This window comes from Neovison vison, chromosome 2 (assembly GCF_020171115.1).
Source record: "Neovison vison isolate M4711 chromosome 2, ASM_NN_V1, whole genome shotgun sequence".
In the NCBI taxonomy this organism is placed as follows: Eukaryota; Metazoa; Chordata; class Mammalia; order Carnivora; family Mustelidae; genus Neogale; species Neogale vison.
The window spans coordinates 58,975,891-58,997,285 of NC_058092.1; the positions used below are offsets into that span (position 1 = coordinate 58,975,891).

Below are 21,395 nucleotides of genomic sequence, written 5' to 3' on the forward strand. Positions count from 1 at the left end.
AATATCTTTACTAAAGAGTCATTATTTTTCAAACTTCTCTAATCATTTTATTACCTTATGACTTTCACCTAGATAGCTTTAGTAAACTTTATTATATTAAACTGCAGGTGACTATTCTGCGTGGGTTAGCATTTTTAAATCAGGGAAGTTTAACATAAAATTTCCCAAGTTGAATAGCAACATAGAAATGAAAGACGTTCTATCTCATTCATTTAAATTGGCAACTGCTAATATTGTACATAAATTTTATCTTCGTTGAGAATTTACCAAATAAGGAGCATCTTTCTTGGGGTCAAATACTGCACCAGTGCTAAAAGACTTACGAAGAAAATATAAGAAAAGGGTTCTGCCCACCAAGAAATAGAATTTTGGTTAAGGGGGAAAATATGCAATGAAAATAATTAAAGAATAATACAATAATCATCAAAAGGAGCACTGTGTAACTTCAGAGTTGGATAAAGGTAAGGAGAGAAAAAAAGATACTTTAATTGTTCAAGACCCAAGGACAAGATGAAAGTTGCACATGTGGAAGATGGGTAGGTTTTGCATGGGAAAAAGTAATCATGAAATATTATAAACAAGAACAGCATCAAGAGATTTGAAGTTGATTCTGTCCATGACATGTAAACCTACACAATCAGGAAGCCAGTTTATAGTTGAAATTGAGAACTCATATTATATAGCTGGAGATAAGTCTAGATAAAGAATTAATTGCAATTAGGATTTATTGAGCATCTACTGTGGTAGACTCACTTTACATACATTATCTTTAATTTATTATCATCTTTAGTATTATTATCTTTAATTTATTATTAACGTATTATTATCTTTAATTTATTGATTAATTCATTGATATTCAATGAAATTAATCAGATTTCTCAAGGTCAAGGAGCTAATAAGTGGACAGCCAGATTTAAATCCAGGTTTCATTCTAAAACCCATGCTTCTATTACTATATCACATCATCTTATAAATGGAATATCATTGAGGCAGATCTCACATCCCCACTGTAGTATAGGAAGAACAATAAACCTGAAATCAAAGAACTTACAATGAATCTGAATTCTTATATTAGCCATGTGACATTGGGCAAGCCCTCTGTAGACTTGGGCTTCTTTTGTAAAAAAAAAATAATAAATATGTGACAACCAGACAACCACATAGATGGATGATAGACAGATAGTGGTAACAGAAGCATGGACATTCTTATGATTATTGGCAAATTCTGGTTGCTCAAAAAAATTCATTGAAATTAAACCTGAATAAAGGGATTAGATACATCATCTTTGTGTGAGTTAAATAAAGCCATTTAAAATACAAGTTCGACGAATACCCAACTTTTGTAGCAACATGGATGGGACTGGAAGAGAGTCAAGCAGAGAGAGTCAATTATCATATGGTTTCACTTATTTGTGGAGCATAACAAAAAGCATGGAGGACATGGGGAGTTAGAGAGAAGGGGGTTGGGGTAAATTGGAAAGGGAGGTGAATCATGAGAGACTATGGACTCTGAAAAACAATCTGAGGGGTTTGAAGTGGCGGGGGGGTGGGAGGTCGGGGTACCAGGTGGTGGGTATTATAGAGGGCACGGATGCATGGAGCACTGGGTGTGGTGAAAAAATGATGATACTGTTATGCTGAAAATAAATAAATGAAAAAAAATACAAGTTCAAATGAATATAATTTTCCAGCTAATCCACAACTGATTCAACTACTTAAAGGAATGATTCACTGTTTTTGGTTTAATCTAGTTGACAGAGATGACAGTGGAATCACAGTACAGGCTTGTATGGCAAAACTACTGGTACCATATTATCATGTCTTCCTAAGATGTAGGTCAAAGCATGGCCCTTAGCACAGTGCCTAAAGAAGGACACTCAATAAATACGTGTTGCATTAAGTGAATGATAAGAGGAAAAGGAAGGAGGGAGGTGCGGAAGTGGGAAGAAAGGCAAGAGAAAGAAAGATTGGTTGAATTTACAAACAGCTAAGGACATTAGCTGAAAGACATCCAATGCTCAGAAGTATTTGTTAAAAGTTCATAGAATTTCTCATTTCAATTCAGATGACATAGTTTCCTTTGTATAAAATGTAACAAAATTTGCTATTGAATAACTATGTCACTTATTAGTTTTGCCTTTTTGTGTGACACCTGGGAAGAAATTTTTAGAAATCCTGAACAGATAGTGGTAAATCAGAGGGCTGTGCCTGGATTTTTTTTTACTGCTCTAACACAACAGCTAATCATGTAGCCTCAGTATTGTTTCCTGTGACATTTCAGGAAAGTCCTTAGCTGCATCCACTCTTTTCAGTCTTCAAAGACACATAACCCTTACGTTGATTGCCAGTACACTGTGACACATAACCAGAACACAGACCTACAGATGTTTAGTTCCAAACTTAGCCCAGAGGGACACAGTATCTCCAATACATTCATCACATGTTTAGCATAAATACCATTTATCATGGCACCCTCCTGTCTCCATCTGGGCACCCTTCTCTATCTCATTTAAGTTTATGTCCTATTCATTGAATTCTTGCTCTCAAAATGTTGACTTTTCATTGTTGAAAGCTTATATTTATTTTTTTCAAACTCATTATAAAATCAAGACTACCATAAAATGTAAAGATGTCCACACTGGTTGAGATTCAGGCAACGGTTTGAAGTTGGAGGAAAACTCTCGGAAAATGGGTTTTTCTTTTTCACACTTTTGGCCAATCGTTATCTGTGAAATCATGTCCAACTTCTTAAATATATACTCAAAACCCAGTCCCAGAAGCCAATTTGATACTCAGAGACACAAAGCATGATAATAAACCTGGTTTCAGTGGGTATTACTGAAAAGAAGAAATACTAAATTTTTTTCAAAGATGAAAATGAAGAAACAATCCAAATCAAACATAAATTCTCCTTCTCAGGTGGGAAGATATACACAAACTCAGTCGAGCAGGAATTTCAATAAAAATTCAGCTCCATTTTTCATCTGTTAGAATAGAGAGAGAAAGATGTAATAAGCATAAGAAGACGAACTTTTTCTGTGTGATGTGAGAAGGTCCTGAGAAATACATATGTCTTAGACATTGAAACATTCTTGTTTGAAGTAATTACACATATGTTTTGTAAATAAAAGCAATTTAAATAACTGGAATTTTGGATCACTTAAGCTTTTAGGTTATTTAATTATGCTATGTATATGCTTTTTTTATGAGTAATTTTTCTGGTTTCCAAGTTTGAATTCCAGTAGAATAATCAAATCATGGCACTGAATCAATTGTAGATGCATTGAATGGTCAGATAAACTTGCCATAAAAACAAGTCCCAATCAATGTATAACTGTACTCCAGAAAGATAAAAGGAAGAAAGCAAATTTTAATACTATGAAATACAATTTTTCTCCCATCAAACCAACGAAGTGTGTGAGTGTGTGTGTGTGTGTGTGTGTGAGTGTGTGTGTTTTAAAATAATATGCAGTGCTGGTTAGGATGAAACAAAGCAGAAATTCTCCAATGTTGCTGATGGAATTTTAGATCTCTATAGTTTCCTGGAAAGCATTCACACTATAAGCATCTTTAAATATTAAAAATTTATATATTATTTATTTATTAAAGTAAATGTATGATGAAAACAATCAGAGATATTTTTAATTGCATTTCAGTCTTTAGGTAATAATATATTTCCAATTATTGTGGTGCCAAATTTGAACACAGATTATGATTAGCAAACTACAATGTATCCTTTTAAAAGACCTATATAAATATCAAAATTACTTTTTAAATAATTTGTAGGTAGTCTGGAGAATGTTTATTTTACATTAAGCTAGATAAAACCAAGATATAATAATGCACATATAATATTATCCTAAGTATGTTAAGGAAAATCAAGTGAAGTGTAAGAAAAAAAGATGAGAAAGAAATTTATTAAAACAATGGTGAGTTTTTATTGAATAGTGGAAGTAAAGTTTAGGAAGCTGCTTTTCTTTCTAATTTTCTTTATTTGGCAAAGTTTCTGTAGAAAGCTGGCTTATTTTCATAATGAAGGGAAAGGATAATAGAATTTACTTTAAAAAATTAAAAATGAAATTAGAGTGAGATTACCAATAAACAAATGTGAATTTCATATCTCCCTTCTTTTCCCTTCATTTGTTCTCCAAGGAAATCTGTGTTTATAGCAAAAAAAGAAGAAGAAAGTGCCCAGAATAGGTGTATTACATGCATATATTTAAGGAAAAGATATGGGACTAAAAAGTGAGTAAAAATTTTATTGTCCCCATGACTTTTAAGCTACGTTCCAGAATCAGCCAGTTTATTGGTATCCTGTAGGCATTGTTTCACACTGTATCTCTATTGAAAAACACATTTTGATCTTCCCCTGAGGAACAGAAGTGATTCTCTTTCAGGTACTTCAGTCATGGGAGAACAAGTGGCCAAGGACATTGAGCTGCTTAAATGTCCACATCCATCTTTACAACTTACACAGAGTAGTGGAGTCATTGTGCCCAGCCTCACCCAGGGAAAGAAGTAAAATGAACATGCTGACTGTCCATTACAATGGAGAGTTCAACTTATTTGAGAAGCCAAGCGTGTCATGTTTGAAAAAAAATAATTAAAACTTTTCACCTTCTTTCATTAAAACAAAAAAGGTCATAGGGAAGCTCAAATACCCAGCTTTTGTATCAACATGGACGGGACTGGAAGAGATTGTGCTGAGTGAAATAAGTCAAGCAGAGAGAGTCATTTATCATATGGTTTCACTTATTTGTGGAGCATAACAAATAGCATGGAGGACATGGGGAGATGGAGAGGAGAAGGGAGTTGAGGGAAATTGAAGGGGAGATGAACCATGAGAGACTGAAAAACAATCTGAAGGGGGGTGGAAGGTTGGGGGAGCTAGATGGTGGGTATTACAGAAGGCATGTATTGCATGGAGCACTGGGTGTGGTGCATAAACAATGAATTCTGTTACACTGAAAAGAAATAAATAAAAAAATCATTTAATTAATTAAAAAAAAAACTAAAAAAAAAAGGCCAAACAATGGAGTAGTAGCCACATGACCATTTAACCCTACAATCAATAACAGAAATATTGAAACAAAGTGTTTGAGGGGGGAAACTAAGGTTTGGAATTTAATACGACCAACTATGCATCATATTTGGCATCACGATCTGCTTTCTAGAATGTTCTTTCATTAAAGTACACATTTTATTCCAAGCAGATCTAGGCAAAGGGCAAGCAAAAGTGTGCTGACCATGTGGGGAGTACACTGAGTTCTGATGTCGAATTCAAACAGGGTAGCTTTGCCTTAAAATACTCCCGGACACTGTTCTTCGTGTGAAAATTCAGTGATATGCAGGCTCTTTTACTACAGGAGACTTGACTGGCCACAAAATCAGCCAGGAGCCAGTCTGCAAATCTTAGTTGGAGGAAATCCAAGTGAAGTTGTAAAGACAAGAACAACTCCTTAAAGGAATCTGGTCCTGCTTAATTGGGTGTGTGTGCCTAATCTGCACTTTAGTTCTTACAGATATTCTGTCCTTGTCTCATGAGGGCAGATCAGAACAGAGATGGGGGAAGGCTATGCTGTAAATCTAGACAGCTTCTAAATCTCACCTTTCCAACTGGTCACTCCACATCAAGGTTGAGGAGCACTGGTGGGGTAAGGAGGTGGAACTGGATGCATAGTTGTTTGTGTGGTGCCTGATCTGTGGACAGACAGAGGGTTTCAGTGGACAGAATTATTGATGATGACTCCTTTTGTCAGAAGACTCTTCCTTCAAAATTCTTTTAAAAAAAGCAGAACCAAAATTCTATACATCAACTTGCATTGACCATAACCAACTGAAGATATTTTACATCTTATCTTCCCAAGACTATCTCATTTCTGCCTCGAAGTTTTGACACACACTCAATTTCCTCCTACAATTTCACACCAGATATTACTTAAGGTAGAGACCATGCCTAATATGACTTCTAAGTACTAGAGCAGTTATCACAGCACTTGTTAAATACTGAATAAAATTCACTGGTCAAAAGATTAGTGTAGGTAAATCCAATTCTACCACTCTCTAGCTTTCAGTGACTTTCTGTTGCTCTTAGGATAAAGACCAGAATTCTTAACATGACCTCCTCAGTCCTATTTGATCTAGCCTCTGCTGCAACTCTAGCTTTGTTTGCTCAGGCCACATTAGCCATCTATGAATACCATGAACAGTGTCATCCTTTTTCCTACCGCAGGGCCTTTGCGCTTTCAGTGACTTTCTGTTGCTCTTAGGATAAAGACCAGAATTCTTAACATGACCTCCTCAGTCCTATTTGATCTAGCCTCTGCTGCAACTCTAGCTTTGTTTACTCAGGTCACATTAGCCATCTATGAATACCATGAACAGTGTCATCCTTTTTCCTATCGCAGGGCCTTTGCACTTGAAGCTTCCTCTGCTAAGAGTGCCCTTCCAATTCCCTCATCACCTGGCTGACTCCTACTTGTCCTTCCAATCTCAACTTAGAATATCACTTCTTCAGAGACTATCCTGTTGAGTAGGACAGGTCCCCCACTATGTGATACCCATTATTTTCTTTTCAGAAACTCATTGTAGTTTGGAAACAAAGTTTTTTTTTGTTTTGTTTTGTTTGTTTGTTTAGTATTTTTTGTTATACTAATATACTAAATTTATTGTTATACTAAATACTAAACATTATTTGTTTAATATTTGTTCTTATCACTAGACTACAAGTTTCATGAGTGCAGGGACCATGCCTAGTTTTGCCCACCACTGTGTCTCCAGCAATTACCACAGTGTCTGGTGGATAGACAGTATTTGTGGTATGAATAAACATGTCTGTGTAATTGGCTGAGGCCCAGGCCTGAACAATATTCTCCAAATAGTAGCTTAAGTTCATTGGTTTCAATAAAAAATATTAAGAAAAAATATTTCCTCTGTATACATTTCTCACTAATTCTCTTACAAGAAGTAGCAGAATGAAATTAAATTCTCACAAAGAATTGCTACAAGAAAAAGCAGAAAGAAATTAAATTCAATGTTTCCTTGGTCTTTTTTATTGGATTCCTAGAGTGTTTTCTTTGTCAAAAGTTTAGTTAAGATCATTTTAAACAGTATGTCCATGCCCATTTCAAGTGGCATTAATGATATAAGCTATCCAGACAGACATGTAGTTCTCCAAATCCTGACCGTGTTAAGCAAATAGATCATTTCTGTTTTAGGAAAGCAGTGTTATTTGAAGGACAATGAAATGACATGTCTTCTTGACAACACAGATTACATTTTGACCAATGTCTATTTCAGCACAAACAGAAGAAGCTCAGTGGCACTTTAAATAGAAATATTGAGCACTACATTTAAAACTAATAATGTACTCTATGTTGGCTAATTGAATTTAAATTAAAAAAAAAAAGAAATATTGTGGTTCTGGGTGAGAGCTCAGAGTTGAGGTCAGAGTAGGAAAACAACCCCCACAGGATTTTCTGTTTATTCTCGAAGACTTTCAGAATCCCCTGTGTGTCCCTGTTAAAGAACAATCTGGTTAGATTGGTCCTAGAGGACCACTAGGCTTTTCTCTTCCTGCTATTAACAGGCCTGCTTTAATGAAGTACTTGGGGTTGCATTATTTGTTGGCTTAACTTTAGGAGCAGATACAACTGTAGGAATCTGGGTATCATATGTCTCCCTGATGTCAGGGAGCAGAAAAAGAAAAAACTGAAGGAAGGGGGTGCCTGTCTGGTTCAGTCGGTAGAGCATGTGACTCCGGATCTCAGGGCTGTAAATTTGAGCCTAACCCTGGGTGTAGAGATTACTTAAAAATAAAATCTTTAAAAAGAAGGAACTGAAGACACGAGGCACTGCAAGGTAACATGGGATAGAGGCAGGAGTGGGAAACCACTCCTCCAGTGGGCCCTATTTCCCTGGCAAACATTCCATGATTCACTCCATCATTCTCAGAAAACTCTACTTTACTGTCACACCCAATATTCTACAGCTAACTCTGGCCCACAGTCAGCGGATCATTCATTTCATGCTAATTTTCTCTCCTCTGGGTCTCTTTTATTTTAGTCCTCCCCTCTAGTCTTCGTGCCATTGTTCAGATTCTCACCCCTGTTCTTCCTGGCTTGCTGATCAGTTTGAACTTGACATTTCTGTCAGGTCAAAAATGGTTGAATATTGGAAATTCTTTATGTTTAACCTAGGAACAATCTTTTAACTAATTAATGTGCTGACCCAAGTCTTTCTCAAACTCTTGAACACATCCTTCATATTCCTTTTTTTTTTTTTTTTTTTTTTGAGAAAGAGAGCAAGAGCACACCAGCAGGGGAAAAGGCAGAGGCAGAGGGAGAGGGAGAATTTTAAGCAGACCGCACACTGAGTCCAACACAGGACTTGTCTCACAACCCTGAGATCATGACCTGAGCCAAAAGCAAGAGTCCCACACTTAACTGAGCCACCCAGGCGACCCTTGTACTATTTCTAAGGCAAACCTCATATCCTTGAATGTTCCCCAATGCTACAGGATAAAGTTCTGGAGTACTAAAGACCCACTGCTGAGTGGCTCCATCCTGTATCTTGAGCTTAATCTCTAATCTCCTGCCTTTCTCCTTTATGGAAGCCTTGCTTTAGTCCCTAAACTATACAATCAGAGCCCTGCCAATGCTTTTTCACACCTGATCACTGCAGAGTTTGCTCTTGTCTTTCTAAAATGCCTCTCTCTACTTCTGTCCAGAATTCATCCTATTTATCCTCCAAGACCCAGCCTTTCATTTTCTTGGAAAAGCATTATTTCTTTTATTGTATTTTTTTTTAAAGATTTTATTTATTTATTTGACAGAGAGAGATCACAAGTAGGCAGAGAGGCAGGCAGGCAGAGAGAGAGAGAGGAGGAAGCAGGCTCCCTGCTGAGCAGAGAGCCCGATGCGGGACTCGATCCCAGGACCCTGAGATCATGACCTGAGCCGAAGGCAGCGGCTTAACCCACTGAGCCACCCAGGCGCCCCTTCTTTTATTGTATTCTTGTAACTTTGTACACATTATTCAAATTATACAGTCTGTCAGTTTGACAAACTCTAATTTGCAGTAGGAGCCCAATAAATATTGGCAAATAAATTGATTTCTAAGTAAATGACTGGCTTTTCTCAATGGTCAATATTACGAGACAAGGACTGATCAAATTTTTCAACACCCACAAGAACCTACTATAAGTATGTCACTTTTTCAGGTGTAATAATACGTTCATATATCAAAAGTTCCCCTTGGCTTAGATATAGGTAGTTTCTATATCCCCCACATCTCCCTTGAGAGTATCTATTGGTACATCTTATCTGTGTATTGCTCTTCTTCCCAGGACTGGGAAGAAAGCACTCAGGCACTCAGTGCACATTTTTGAATGAGTGAATGAATGAATGAATGAATGAATAAGTGAGGGCTGTCTTAGACTGAGTACTCCCAGAAGCAGAACCTAAGGCAAGGGTTTGTATGCAAGTGACTTATTAAGAATGTGCTCCAAGTAAAAAAAAGAATGAGTCAGGAAGTGGGAAAGTAGGACACTGAAGGAGAAGCCAAGCAGGAGTGAAATTTTAAGAGATTCCAGCCTCAGTCTGAACCTTGGGGAAACCCTGGAGTATAAGTTACCTGTCAAAATTTGTTTTGCTTACAAACTAGGGGTGTGGGCTTCTCTACTCCCACATTCATCAGTCACTGCTGCTTTGGGGGGAACAAAACTGCTAGGCCCTTCTGGCTCTGTCCTTGTGTGAGCCTCTGAAGGTCTCAGTGAGAGCAATTAGCAGCAAAGTAAGCAAAAGCAGGGAATGGGCACACAGAACTGCTATATTGTATCTGAGAGGTTCTGGGTAGGACTCCAGTTTTGTGGGATACATTACCTGCCATATATTTATTAAGCCAAGTTTAGCTGGTGGTAGTGGAGGAGGCTGCTGTGTGCCTGAACTGGAGAACTCCGGGAAGGGAGTCCTGTTGAAAATAATCTTCTCCACTCCTGCTCCTGATGCCTAGGATCCCTTTAGTTAGGGCCCAAACTTTTTAATCTATATTGAGAAGTGGCATTTTAAAAAAGAATTACCTTGGATGGAAGAGAGAAAGGGACAAAATCCTATGTAGAACCCACTATATGTCAGGCGGTGCCAAACTTTTTAAAATGCTTTACCATTTTAATACACCGGTTTTCATCCACACTCAAGTATGCGTCTTCCTGAGAGTGCAGGATGTACAGGACTTGATGAGCCTCTCTCGAGCCTTTTACCCCTTGTCACCATGAAGATGGTATCCTTTATGCTGCCCAAGAGTTTCCTGTTGGCTAACTGAACATTATTCATTCATTCATTCATATTCAAGAAAATGTCAAAAAAATTAAAAATAATAAAAAAAATTTTTCTGCCCCAAATAAGTCCTATGCCTCTTGTTTCAGCTAAGCTTGTAGTTCTGTGTGTTCTTCTCAAATTACCAAATATGCCTGATACCCAACCTGCCAATGATGCTGGTCCTCTCTCTGGATAGGAGAGTCCAAAGATTTCAGTTAAAGAGACTCTATTTTGGAGAATGCGGAGGGGGGACAAGATGGCGGGGTACTAGGAAGAGGCGTCTTTTCAGCTGGTACCCCAAAGTGAGCTGATTACCTACCAAAGAACTCTGATCACCCATGAAATCAGCCTGAGATCAGAATTATACACGTCTGGATCTCTACAGGGGCAGAAGAGCCAGTGAGCAGGTAAAGCGGAATGGGAACAGCGGACTGATATCGGAAGATAAACAAAAGGGGGAGGGAGCCACCAGAGGTGACCGGTGCAAAAGTAATACCCCGATACTAGCGAGAGTGCCCTGCGTCTGGGGACCAGCATTAACTCGGAGACTGGTTGAAAGCACTCCAAAAGAGCAAAGGATCGCGGGGGCAAATTGTGGGAATCGGGGCGGCTAGGGACAGGGGCTTGAGTCCCCGGTCCCAGACGGCCTCTCCGGCGCGGAGGCAGAGAGAGTGCGGCGGAGAAACCGGCTCCTGGTCCCTAAGCCGCCAGCGTGCCCCAGAGCGCGGGGTTCCGGCTCCTGTGAGGGGATGGGAGCCGGTCTGCAGAACGCGCGCTCGCCCTACCACAAAGCTTGAGATGCGCGTGCACGTCGCTTCAGCTCTCCTGGGTTTCTAAGGCCCTGGGGCGCTTCTTGACCCGGGCCATTGTTTCAAAATCTAAGCCGCGCGCCCGCGAAACTCTTCCCAGGACAGAGGCGCGCAAAAGCCCAGCCTGCGGCTTACGGACCAGCGCCCCGTTCTCAGTGCCCCAGACGCGCGCCCGACCCACAGCCGCCTCTGAAAAGAGGTGCGCGCAAGCCGGGCACTCCCAGCCCCGGCCAGCGGCAAAATCTCAGTGTGCGATCGCTGCTTGGAACCTCTCTGGCGGTCAGGAGCTCCCAGACAGCCGCCACTGCCTTGGCTTTGGGGACAAGCAAAAGATCCTGCGCCCCCAGGGTCTTTAACTTGGAACCTGCACTGCCAGCGTCCAAGGGGGAATTTATTCAGCTTCTGCACCCAGACTGAGGCTTCTCTCTGAGACGGAGATCAGGAAGTGTTCCAGGGTGCACCTTGACTGCACCAGAGTTGATACATCCAGCTACATCTGTTCAGTCATCTCCCACCAAAATGACTAGGAGGAGGAATGCCCAACAGAAGAAAAATACAGAGGATGGACCTTCCGCAACAGAGCTAACGGCTATCAACATAGACAATATGTCGGAAAGAGAATTCAGGCTAACAATTATCCAGGCAATAGCTAGGTTGGAGAAAGCCATGGAAGACCAAACAGAATTGATTAGAGCCGAACTGAAAGCGACCAGACAGGATGTTCACAATGTTAGGGCGGAGCTTAAAGCTACCAGGGAGGAGGTCCACAATGCTCTCAATGAGTTCCAATCCAATCTAAACTCTCTCAAAGCTAGGGTAACTGAGACAGAAGATAGAATTAGTGATCTGGAAGACAAACAGATAGAGAGAAAGGATCAGGAGGAAGCCTGGAACAAACAGCTTAGATCCCACGAAAGCAGAATTAGGGAAATAAGTGATGCCATGAAGCGTTCCAACGTCAGAATTATTGGAATTCCTGAAGGGGAGGAGAAAGAAAGAAGTCTAGAAGATGTCGTGGAACAAGTCCTTCATGAAAACTTTCCGAATCTCGCGAATGAAACCAGCGTTCATGTACTAGAGGCTGAACGGTCTCCACCCAAGATTATACACTCCAAAAAAACATCACGACACCTGATAGTCAAATTGAGAAATTATAATTGTAGGTATAATCTCTTGAAAGCTGCCAGGGCAAAGAGGCTCCTTACTTACAGAGGGAAGCCCATCAGAATAACGTCAGACCTGTCCACAGAGACCTGGCAAGCCAGAAGAGGCTGGCAAGATATATTCAGGGCACTAAATGAGAAGAACATGCAGCCAAGAATACTTTATCCAGCAAGACTGACATTCAAAATGGATGGAGAGATAAAGAGTTTCCAAGACCGGCAAGACTTAAAAGACTATGCAACCACCAAGCCGATACTGCAGGAAATATTAAGGGGGGTTCTATAAAAGAGGAAAAATCCCAAGAATAGCATTGAACAGAAATATAGAGACAGTCTACAGAAAGAAAGACTTCAAAGGTAACTCGATGTCAATAAAAACGTATCTATCAATAATCACTCTCAATGTGAATGGCCTAAATGCACCCATAAAACGGCACAGGGTTGCAGATTGGATAAAACGACAGGACCCATCCATATGCTGTCTACAAGAGACCCATTTTGAACCTAAAGATACACGCAGACTGAAAGTGAAGGGGTGGAGAAGCATCTTTCATGCCAATGGGACTCAAAAGAAGGCTGGGGTAGCGATTCTCATATCAGATAAATTAGACTTCAAACTAAAGACTGTAGTCAGAGACACAGAAGGACACTACATAATCCTTAAAGGGACTATCCACCAAGATGATCTAACAATTGTAAATATCTATGCTCCCAATATGGGAGCAGCCAATTACTTAAGAAAACTGTTAATCAAGATAAAGAGTCATATTGATATGAATACACTAATCGTAGGTGATCTTAACACGCCTCTTTCAGAATTAGACAGATCATCGAAGCAGAAAATCAATAAAGAAACAAGAGCATTGAACGACACATTGGACCAGATGGACCTCATAGATATATACAGAACATTCCACCCTAAAACAGCAGAATACTCATTCTTCTCAAGTGCACACGGAACCTTCTCCAGAATAGACCACATACTGGGTCACAAATCAGGACTCAGCCGATACCAAAAGACTGAGATTATTCCCTGCATATTCTCAGATCACAATGCTTTGAAACTGGAGCTCAATCACAAGGAAAAGTTCCGAAGGAACTCAAACACCTGGAAGCTAAAGACCACCTTGCTTAAGAATGCTTGGATCAACCAGGAGATCAAAGAAGAACTGAAACAATTCATGGAAACCAATGAGAATGAAGACACTTCGGTCCAAAACCTATGGGATACAGCAAAGGCGGTCCTAAGGGGAAAATATATAGCCATCCAAGCCTTGCTCAAAAAAATTGAAAAATCCAGAACACACCAGCTGTCTCTACACCTTAAAGAACTGGAGGATCAACAACAAATCAAACCAACTCCACACATAAGAAGGGAAATCATCAAGATTAGAGCTGAGATCAATGAGGGAGAAACCAGAGATACAGTAGAACGTATCAATGAAACTAGAAGCTGGTTTTTTGAAAGAATCAATAAGATCGATAAGCCACTGGCTACACTAATCCAAAAGAAAAGAGAGAAATCCCAAATTCATAAAATGATGAATGAAAGGGGAGAGATCACAACTAACACCAAGGAAGTAGAAACAATCATCAGAAGTTACTACGAACAGTTATATGCCAATAAGCTTAGCAACCTAGATGAAATGGATGCATTCCTGGAAAAATATAAACTACCAAAATTGAACCAGGAAGAAATCGACAACCTGAATAGACCGATATCTAATAACGAGATTGAAGCAGTGATCAAAAATCTCCCAAAAAACAAGAGCCCAGGACCTGACGGATTCCCTGGGGAATTCTACCAAACCTTCCAAGAAGAAATAACACCTATTCTCCTGAAGCTGTTTCAAAAAATTGAAGCAGAAGGAAAACTTCCAGACTCTTTCTATGAAGCCAGCATTACCCTGATCCCCAAACCAGGCAAGGACCATACCAAAAAGGAGAATTTCAGACCAATATCACTGATGAATATGGATGCTAAGATTCTCAACAAGATCCTAGCCAACAGGATCCAACAACACATTAAAAAGATTATCCACCATGATCAGGTGGGATTCATCCCTGGGCTACAAGGATGGTTCAACATTCGTAAATCAATCAATGTGATACAACAAATTAATATGAGAAGAGAGAAGAACCACATGGTCCTCTCAATTGATGCAGAAAAAGCATTTGACAAAATCCAACATCCGTTCCTGATTAAAACGCTTCAAAGTATAGGGATAGAGGGAACATTCCTGAACCTCATCAAATCTATCTATGAAAGACCCACAGCAAATATCATCCTCAATGGGAAAAAGCTTGCAGCCTTCCCGTTGAGATCAGGAACAAGACAAGGATGCCCACTTTCACCACTCTTGTTCAACATAGTATTAGAAGTCCTAGCAACAGCAATCAGACAACAGAGAGAAATAAAAGGTATCCAAATTGGTAATGAAGAAGTCAAACTCTCTCTCTTCGCAGATGACATGATTCTTTATATGGAAAACCCAAAAGACTCCACCCCCAAACTACTAGAACTCATACAGCAATTCAGCAGCGTGGCAGGATACAAAGTCAATGTGCAGAAATCAGTGGCTTTCTTATACACTAACAAGGAAAATACAGAAAGGGAAATTAGAGAATCGATTCCATTTACTATAGCACCAAGAACCATAAGATACCTGGGAATAAACCTAACTAAAGAGGTAAAGGATCTATACTTGAGGAACTATAGAACACTCATGAAAGAAATTGAAGAAGACACAAAAAGATGGAAGACCATTCCATGCTCTTGGATCGGAAGAATAAACATCGTTAAAATGTCTATACTGCCTAGAGCAATCTATACTTTTAATGCCATTCCGATCAAAATTCCACCGGCATTCTTCAAAGAGCTGGAGCAAATAATCCAAAAATTTGTATGGAATCAGAAGAGACCCCGAATCGCTAAGGAAACGTTGAAAAACAAAAATAAAGCTGGCGGCATCACCTTACCTGATTTCAAGCTTTATTACAAAGCTGTGATCACCAAGACAGCATGGTACTGGCATAAAAACAGACACATAGACCAGTGGAACAGAGTAGAGAGCCCTGATATGGACCCTCAACTCTATGGTCAATTAATCTTCGACAAAACAGGAAAAAATATACAGTGGAAAAAAGACAGTCTCTTCAATAAATGGTGCTGGGAAAGCTGGACAGCTATATGTAGAAGAATGAAACTCGACCATTCTCTTACACCGTACACAAAGATCAACTCAAAATGGATAAAAGACCTCAACGTGAGACAGGAATCTATCAGAATCTTAGAGGAGAACATAGGCAGTAATCTCTTCGATATCAGCCACAGCAACTTCTTTCAAGATACGTCTCCAAAGGCAAAGGAAACAAAAGCGAAAATAGACTTCTGGGACTTCATCAAAATCAAAAGCTTCTGCACAGCAAAGGAAACAGTCAAAAAAACAAAGAGGCAACCCACGGAATGGGAGAAGATATTTGCAAATGACAGTACAGACAAAAGGTTGATATCCAGGATCTATAATGAACTCCTCAAACTCAACCCACACGAAACAGACAAACACATCAAAAAATGGGCAGAAGATATGAACAGACACTTCTCCAATCAAGAAATACAAATGGCTATCAGACACATGAAAAAATGCTCATCATCATTAGCCCTCAGGGAGATTCAAATTAAAACCACATTGAGATATCACCTTACACCAGTTAGAATGGCCAAAATTAACAAAACAGGAAACAACATGTGTTGGAGAGGATGTGGAGAAAGGGGAACCCTCTTACACTGTTGGTGGGAATGCAAGTTGGTGCAGCCTCTTTGGAGAACAGTGTGGAGATTCCTCAAGAAATTAAAAATAGAGCTTCCCTACGACCCTGCAATTGCACTCCTGGGTATTTACCCCAAGGATACAGATGTCGTGAAAAGAAGGGCCATCTGTACCCCAATGTTTATAGCAGCAATGGCCACAGTCGCCAAACTATGGAAAGAACCAAGATGCCCTTCAACGGATGAATGGATAAGGAAGATGTGGTCCATATACACTATGGAGTATTATGCCTCCATCAGAAAGGACGAATATCCAACTTTTGTAGCAACATGGACGGGACTGGAAGAGATTATGCTGAGTGAAATCAGTCAAGCAGAGAGAGTCAATTATCATATGGTTTCACTCATTTGTGGAGCATAACCAATAGCATGGAGGACAAGGGGCGTTAGAGAGTAGTAGGGAATTTGGGTAAATTGGAAGGGGAGGTGAACCATGAGAGACTATGGACTCTGAAAAACAGTCTGAGGGGTTTGAAGTGGCGGGGGGGTGGGAGGTTGGGGTACCAGGTGGTGGGTATTATAGAGGGCACAGCTTGCATGGAGCACTGGGTGTGGTGAAAAAATAATGAATACTGTTTTTCTGAAAATAAATAAATTGGGAAAAAAAAAAAAAATAAAGAGACTCTATTTTGTAAACCATATTATAGGACATATTTTTTTTAAGATTCCAGTGAAGATAGAAAAGACTGTGTGTGTGTGTGTGTGTGTGTGTGTGTGTGTGTATGTGTGTGAGAGAGAGAGAGAGAGAGATCTTCAATTTGAATTTGCCTCTTGGGCTTCATTACATTCCTGTGGAAATTGTGACAAAAACATTGATGTGTAAGTGGCCACTCCACAGACACCTGAACCCAGCTTAGTTGTTTTGTCTATGGCCATGGCCTGTTGGTGGCCTCTGGGCTGCCTATGGTTTGGCTGCAGATGCCTGACGCCTGTGTTCCCGGAGCTATCCTGCCTCTGTCTGTTGAACACTGTGTTGGTCTGTCTGTGAGGCTCCTTCCAGGATAACCCAGCTGAACTCCAGGGCTATAGTTCCTCTTTAGCATATCGTTAGAGTGTCCTCTGAGGAGACATTCACCCCACACTAGCTCACTAAGTTCTCCCATCCACTGCCTGATCCTGAACAGCTGAGGGGTATGGCAGTCTGCATTGTTTTCTTCAGAACTTCAATTCCAGATTCGTAACATATCGTAAAGGCTGTCTGGCTGGCTTTCTGAGGAACACAGAAACTATTCAATAAGTACTTACCCTCTATCCTCTCTAATTACTTGTGTCCTTATTACAGATTATCCCACCCCCACAGCATCCTTCCCTTCTCCCACCTTTCTGTTCACTGGCTTTGTTCCATCCACCTTCAAATATTCATAGACTTCCCCTAACCTGAGAAATAAAAGACACAGAAACACCTGTGTTGAGTGCCTGAACTTTCCCTCTCCCTGTGCTTGCAATCCAGTTTCTCACCTCCCTTTTTATGCCCAGCTTCTCTATGTGCTGCATCTGTTACTCCTACTTCCTCTCCAACTCTCTCCTAAATAATAGCTCCAAATTATAGAGTACTTTCCATTTTTCAGACACTGTTCTAAACATTTTACAAATATTAATGAGCTTTAGTCTTTGAAGTTGCATTATCATCGTCTCTTGACAAATGAGAAAACTGAGACACAGAGAGGTTAAACAACTTGTTCAGGGTCACCCAGCAGCATGTGGCTGAGTTTGGATTCAGATGCAGGGAGTCAGGTTCCAGAATACATGCTAACTAGAATCCATACTGCCTCATGGTCTCCCATCCCCATGACAGTAAAACTAGTGTCTTGGAAACTTTGGGCGTTCATTGTCATCTCTGGTACTGTAATATTTGGGCTAGATACGCCTGCACTGCATATTAAGGTCTAATATTTATAAGATTGTCCCTCTCTCATTATACAAGTATAATAAGACTTCATTAATCTAGAATGAATAAATTATTCTAGTGGAGGATGAACTAAATTTAATTTTTTCCAAACTTTTTATTTTTATGATATATAAAAAAGAAGTCATTGGTCAAAGTAATAAGTAAAACATAAGTCAATAGGGACAGAATTTGGCCTACTTAAGGGGGGGAAATAGAGATCACTTTAGAATACTGAAATGCAGATCCAGGCTTCTGGTGTCAAACAAGTTTTACCAGATCCAGGCAATAATATATATAATGCACTTTTTGATTCCTACCTTGGTGTAATATAGCAGGGAAACAAATGAAATAACAAGAAAATGACAGAAAATGGCATATGATCACACTCCAGAGTATAACATGGTGCCTTTTGCCATCATCTTATTTGTTGGAATTTTGCAACTCATATCCTGAGAACTGAGAGAATTCTTAGTCACCATTGTGATCCCTGTAGAAGTAAACAAAACCGCACATTTTAAAGCTAAAGTAATCACTCGGTCTAATTCTCATCTACGGTTAAGGATGTGAGTTAACATTATGTCTTATAGTCAGAGAACTTGTTTGCAACAAAGTCCCATCTAAGTGTCAGCTTCCTCATTTCTGTTCCATCACAAAGCCCAATAACTAATTTACAGATTTGATCCACTTGTAAATAACCCTACAGTATATCATAGCTATTCAGCAAATAGTGAAAGAAAGAAAAGAAAGAGAAAGAAAGAAGGGAAGGAAGGAAGGAAGGAAGGAAGGAAAAGAAGGAAGAGAGGAAGAAAGAAAGAGAGGAAGGAAGGGAAGGAGGAAGGGAGAAAGCCTGACCCATAATACTAACCAATAAGCCCCACAGGACTGAGATTTTTATTGCTACTATTCAATTGATGCACCCGCAGTGACTAGACCAGAGGCTTCCACAATACAGCTTAATTACTATTTGATGTTTAAATGAATGATGTACATAGAGTGTCTCTAAGTAGGTTGATATTATTTCCATTTCATAAGTGAAAAAAATTAAAGCTCAGTAAAATGACTTGCTCAAGTGTAGACCTAGAACCAGGACTAGAAACTAGAACTTTGGCTCTTAATTCATTACCTGACTGTAAAAATATTGCTTTCTGATTTAAAAAAAAAATCAATTAATGAATTGTGTTGTAGAGGAAATAAAGATAGATACGAAACCTTCAGCAAATTCTAGGGAAAGGCAGACAGCTGTTGATCATCTATAGTCCCTCTACGCATGCTGGTCTTCACCATGTCTAAGCTGTGTCCTTCTATTTCACACTACCAACAAGCAGAAACAGTGCTCGCTCCTCACTCTTCAAAACTCTCCTTCTTTTTCTGCTCTTTTCTCAGAGGAATAAAAGAGGTAGACCTAAAGCTTGTTCTCATGGCTCTCCATGAGATTCTGAGCGGCTAGAACGACACAAAAGTCTTCAATGTCTTACCACTTCCTCCTCAGTAGAACTTCTTCTTTGGGGTTTTTACAGCCTTCTGACCAACAGGAATTACCCTGTAACTAGGCTAGGTGGCCTCTAATACTTTGACTTAAACCTGGCCTTTTGAAGGTATTCTAACTCTTCTCCTTTTTAAAACATTAAAATACAGTCTAAAGAGAATGTACCTTAAATACAATGAACGTTTTCCTCGCAAGAAGACAGATGGTAAACACCTCAAGAATTCAAGAGAAGGGAAATAAAAGTGATTTAGGTGGGGTTTGAGTTTTCATCAAGACGTATAGGATGTGAAAAAGAAGAACTAAGATTGGGTAGAGCTGCAGAGCGACCGGGGAGACAAGACTGCTACCACTCATAGAAGTCTAACACTTGGACACAGTTTTTGGATCTACAAACTGAGGATGACGGGTAGCTGGCAACCTAATGCAGGAAGAAGGAGTATAGGTTAAATATCAGCTTCTGAGAGGAGTGTCTCAGACCCCACAGACAGCAGTAGGTGCTGAAGCCTCTGGCTTTCAGGGAATATTGTTCACACCTCTGCCACATTTATTACAGTACCTGGCATATTTGCCCTCACATCTGCCTCCCCAGGAGACCTTGGGAAGCTTGAATATCAACATGTGAGGTATAGCTCACCCAGAAATGTTCTTTATTCCATGCTACAAAGGAAGGGGGGGGGAGTTTTTCCTTAAAAATTCTGACCTAAATTAGAAAAACCAGAGTTTCTCAATAACCTAGTCTAACCAGCCTTTTGTGGGGATAGCTAGAGGCAGGGACATTTTCTTGGTATGATACTTCTCTGTAGGAAAGAATATAACAGTTTTTCCATAGCATTGGATAAAGTCTTTAGATACTGTACTTTCCAACAACCAACTAATCATTTTTCCATGCGAAGGAATTTTAAATATATTCTCCAATTTGTTTTTTCATTAGGAGGGTATGTATAATATGTTTCATTTGAATATTTATTTCAAAACCCCTATTCCAACTTATCATCAAATCCAAGTGGCTCTTGTTTTCTTGTACATGTCTGAGAAATCCTCTCTTTCCCATCCATTCTGTGTTTTTTTAGTCCCTCCTTTATTGTTCACCCACTGCATCACTGCAACCTACTTTGGTCCACTAAGTGATTTCTCTGCCTCTGATCTCTGCTACAAACCAGCCTTCCTAAAATCTCAGATAAAATCTCACATATGATGGAGAAGACAATGGACTTTAAAAACTACTACCTGGCTAGAACCCAGGTTCCACTAGTTATTAGCTGCATGATCCTGAGCAAATAACTTAAATCTGCAGGGCATCAATTTCCTCCTCAGCTAAATGGGGACAAAGGTAGTTACTACCCCACCAGATTGTTAGTATATAGGAAGTGTTTAGAATAGAACCTGACACAGGGATGGAGAGGAAGCTTTCAGGAAGTATGAGCTAGTATGATTTCAACTATACTGAACATGCCATTCATTACGCCAGTTGCACCTACAGATTCTCACAAGGGAAATTCCTCTGCACAACCTCTGCTGACGGGGCAGTCACAGGCTGCAGAAGGATTCTGCATGCCAGGCATACCCAACTGGAAAAGGTATACAAACGCAAGCCATAGGCTAGCCATTGATCTATGACCTTGCTAGTCAAGGAACAATGAACTGATATGGCAGAAAATTCCTCTCAGAGAACCTGAATTTTGAAATGTTAAAAAAATGAGGATCAGAGCAGGACCAGAGCCACGAGGAAGCAGATATTGTAAGCAAACAAAATTATTAAATTAAGAATTTATATTGACAATAGGGAGAGATTCGGCAGTTGGTAATGGAAACACTATCAAGCAGGCAGAAAATAGTTAGGCCCAATGATGGTGGAAGACTAGTGTGAAATTGTTTCTTCCGCAGGTTGAATCTCTGAATCCTGA

At 39.7% G+C, this 21,395-nt stretch overlaps 1 protein-coding gene across 2 annotated transcripts in view; it reads right to left on the bottom strand.

The window, feature by feature from the left end:
* The window catches only part of PTGER3 (prostaglandin E receptor 3), a 196,754-nt gene that overhangs the window by 104,793 nt on the left and 70,566 nt on the right, over positions 1 to 21,395 (bottom strand). Inside the window, exons 3-4 of one of the 2 annotated variants that reach the window (XM_044238465.1) lie at positions 5,609 to 5,700; positions 1,735 to 2,984 (exon numbers count right to left, since the gene is read on the bottom strand). The exons of the other annotated variant lie outside the window; for it this stretch is intronic. Of the exons in view, the coding sequence (XP_044094400.1) occupies positions 2,981 to 2,984; positions 5,609 to 5,700 (96 nt within the window). The 3' untranslated portion in view covers positions 1,735 to 2,980. Of the gene's footprint in view, positions 1 to 1,734; positions 2,985 to 5,608; positions 5,701 to 21,395 lie in introns of those variants that run through there. 2 annotated transcript variants of the gene reach the window in all.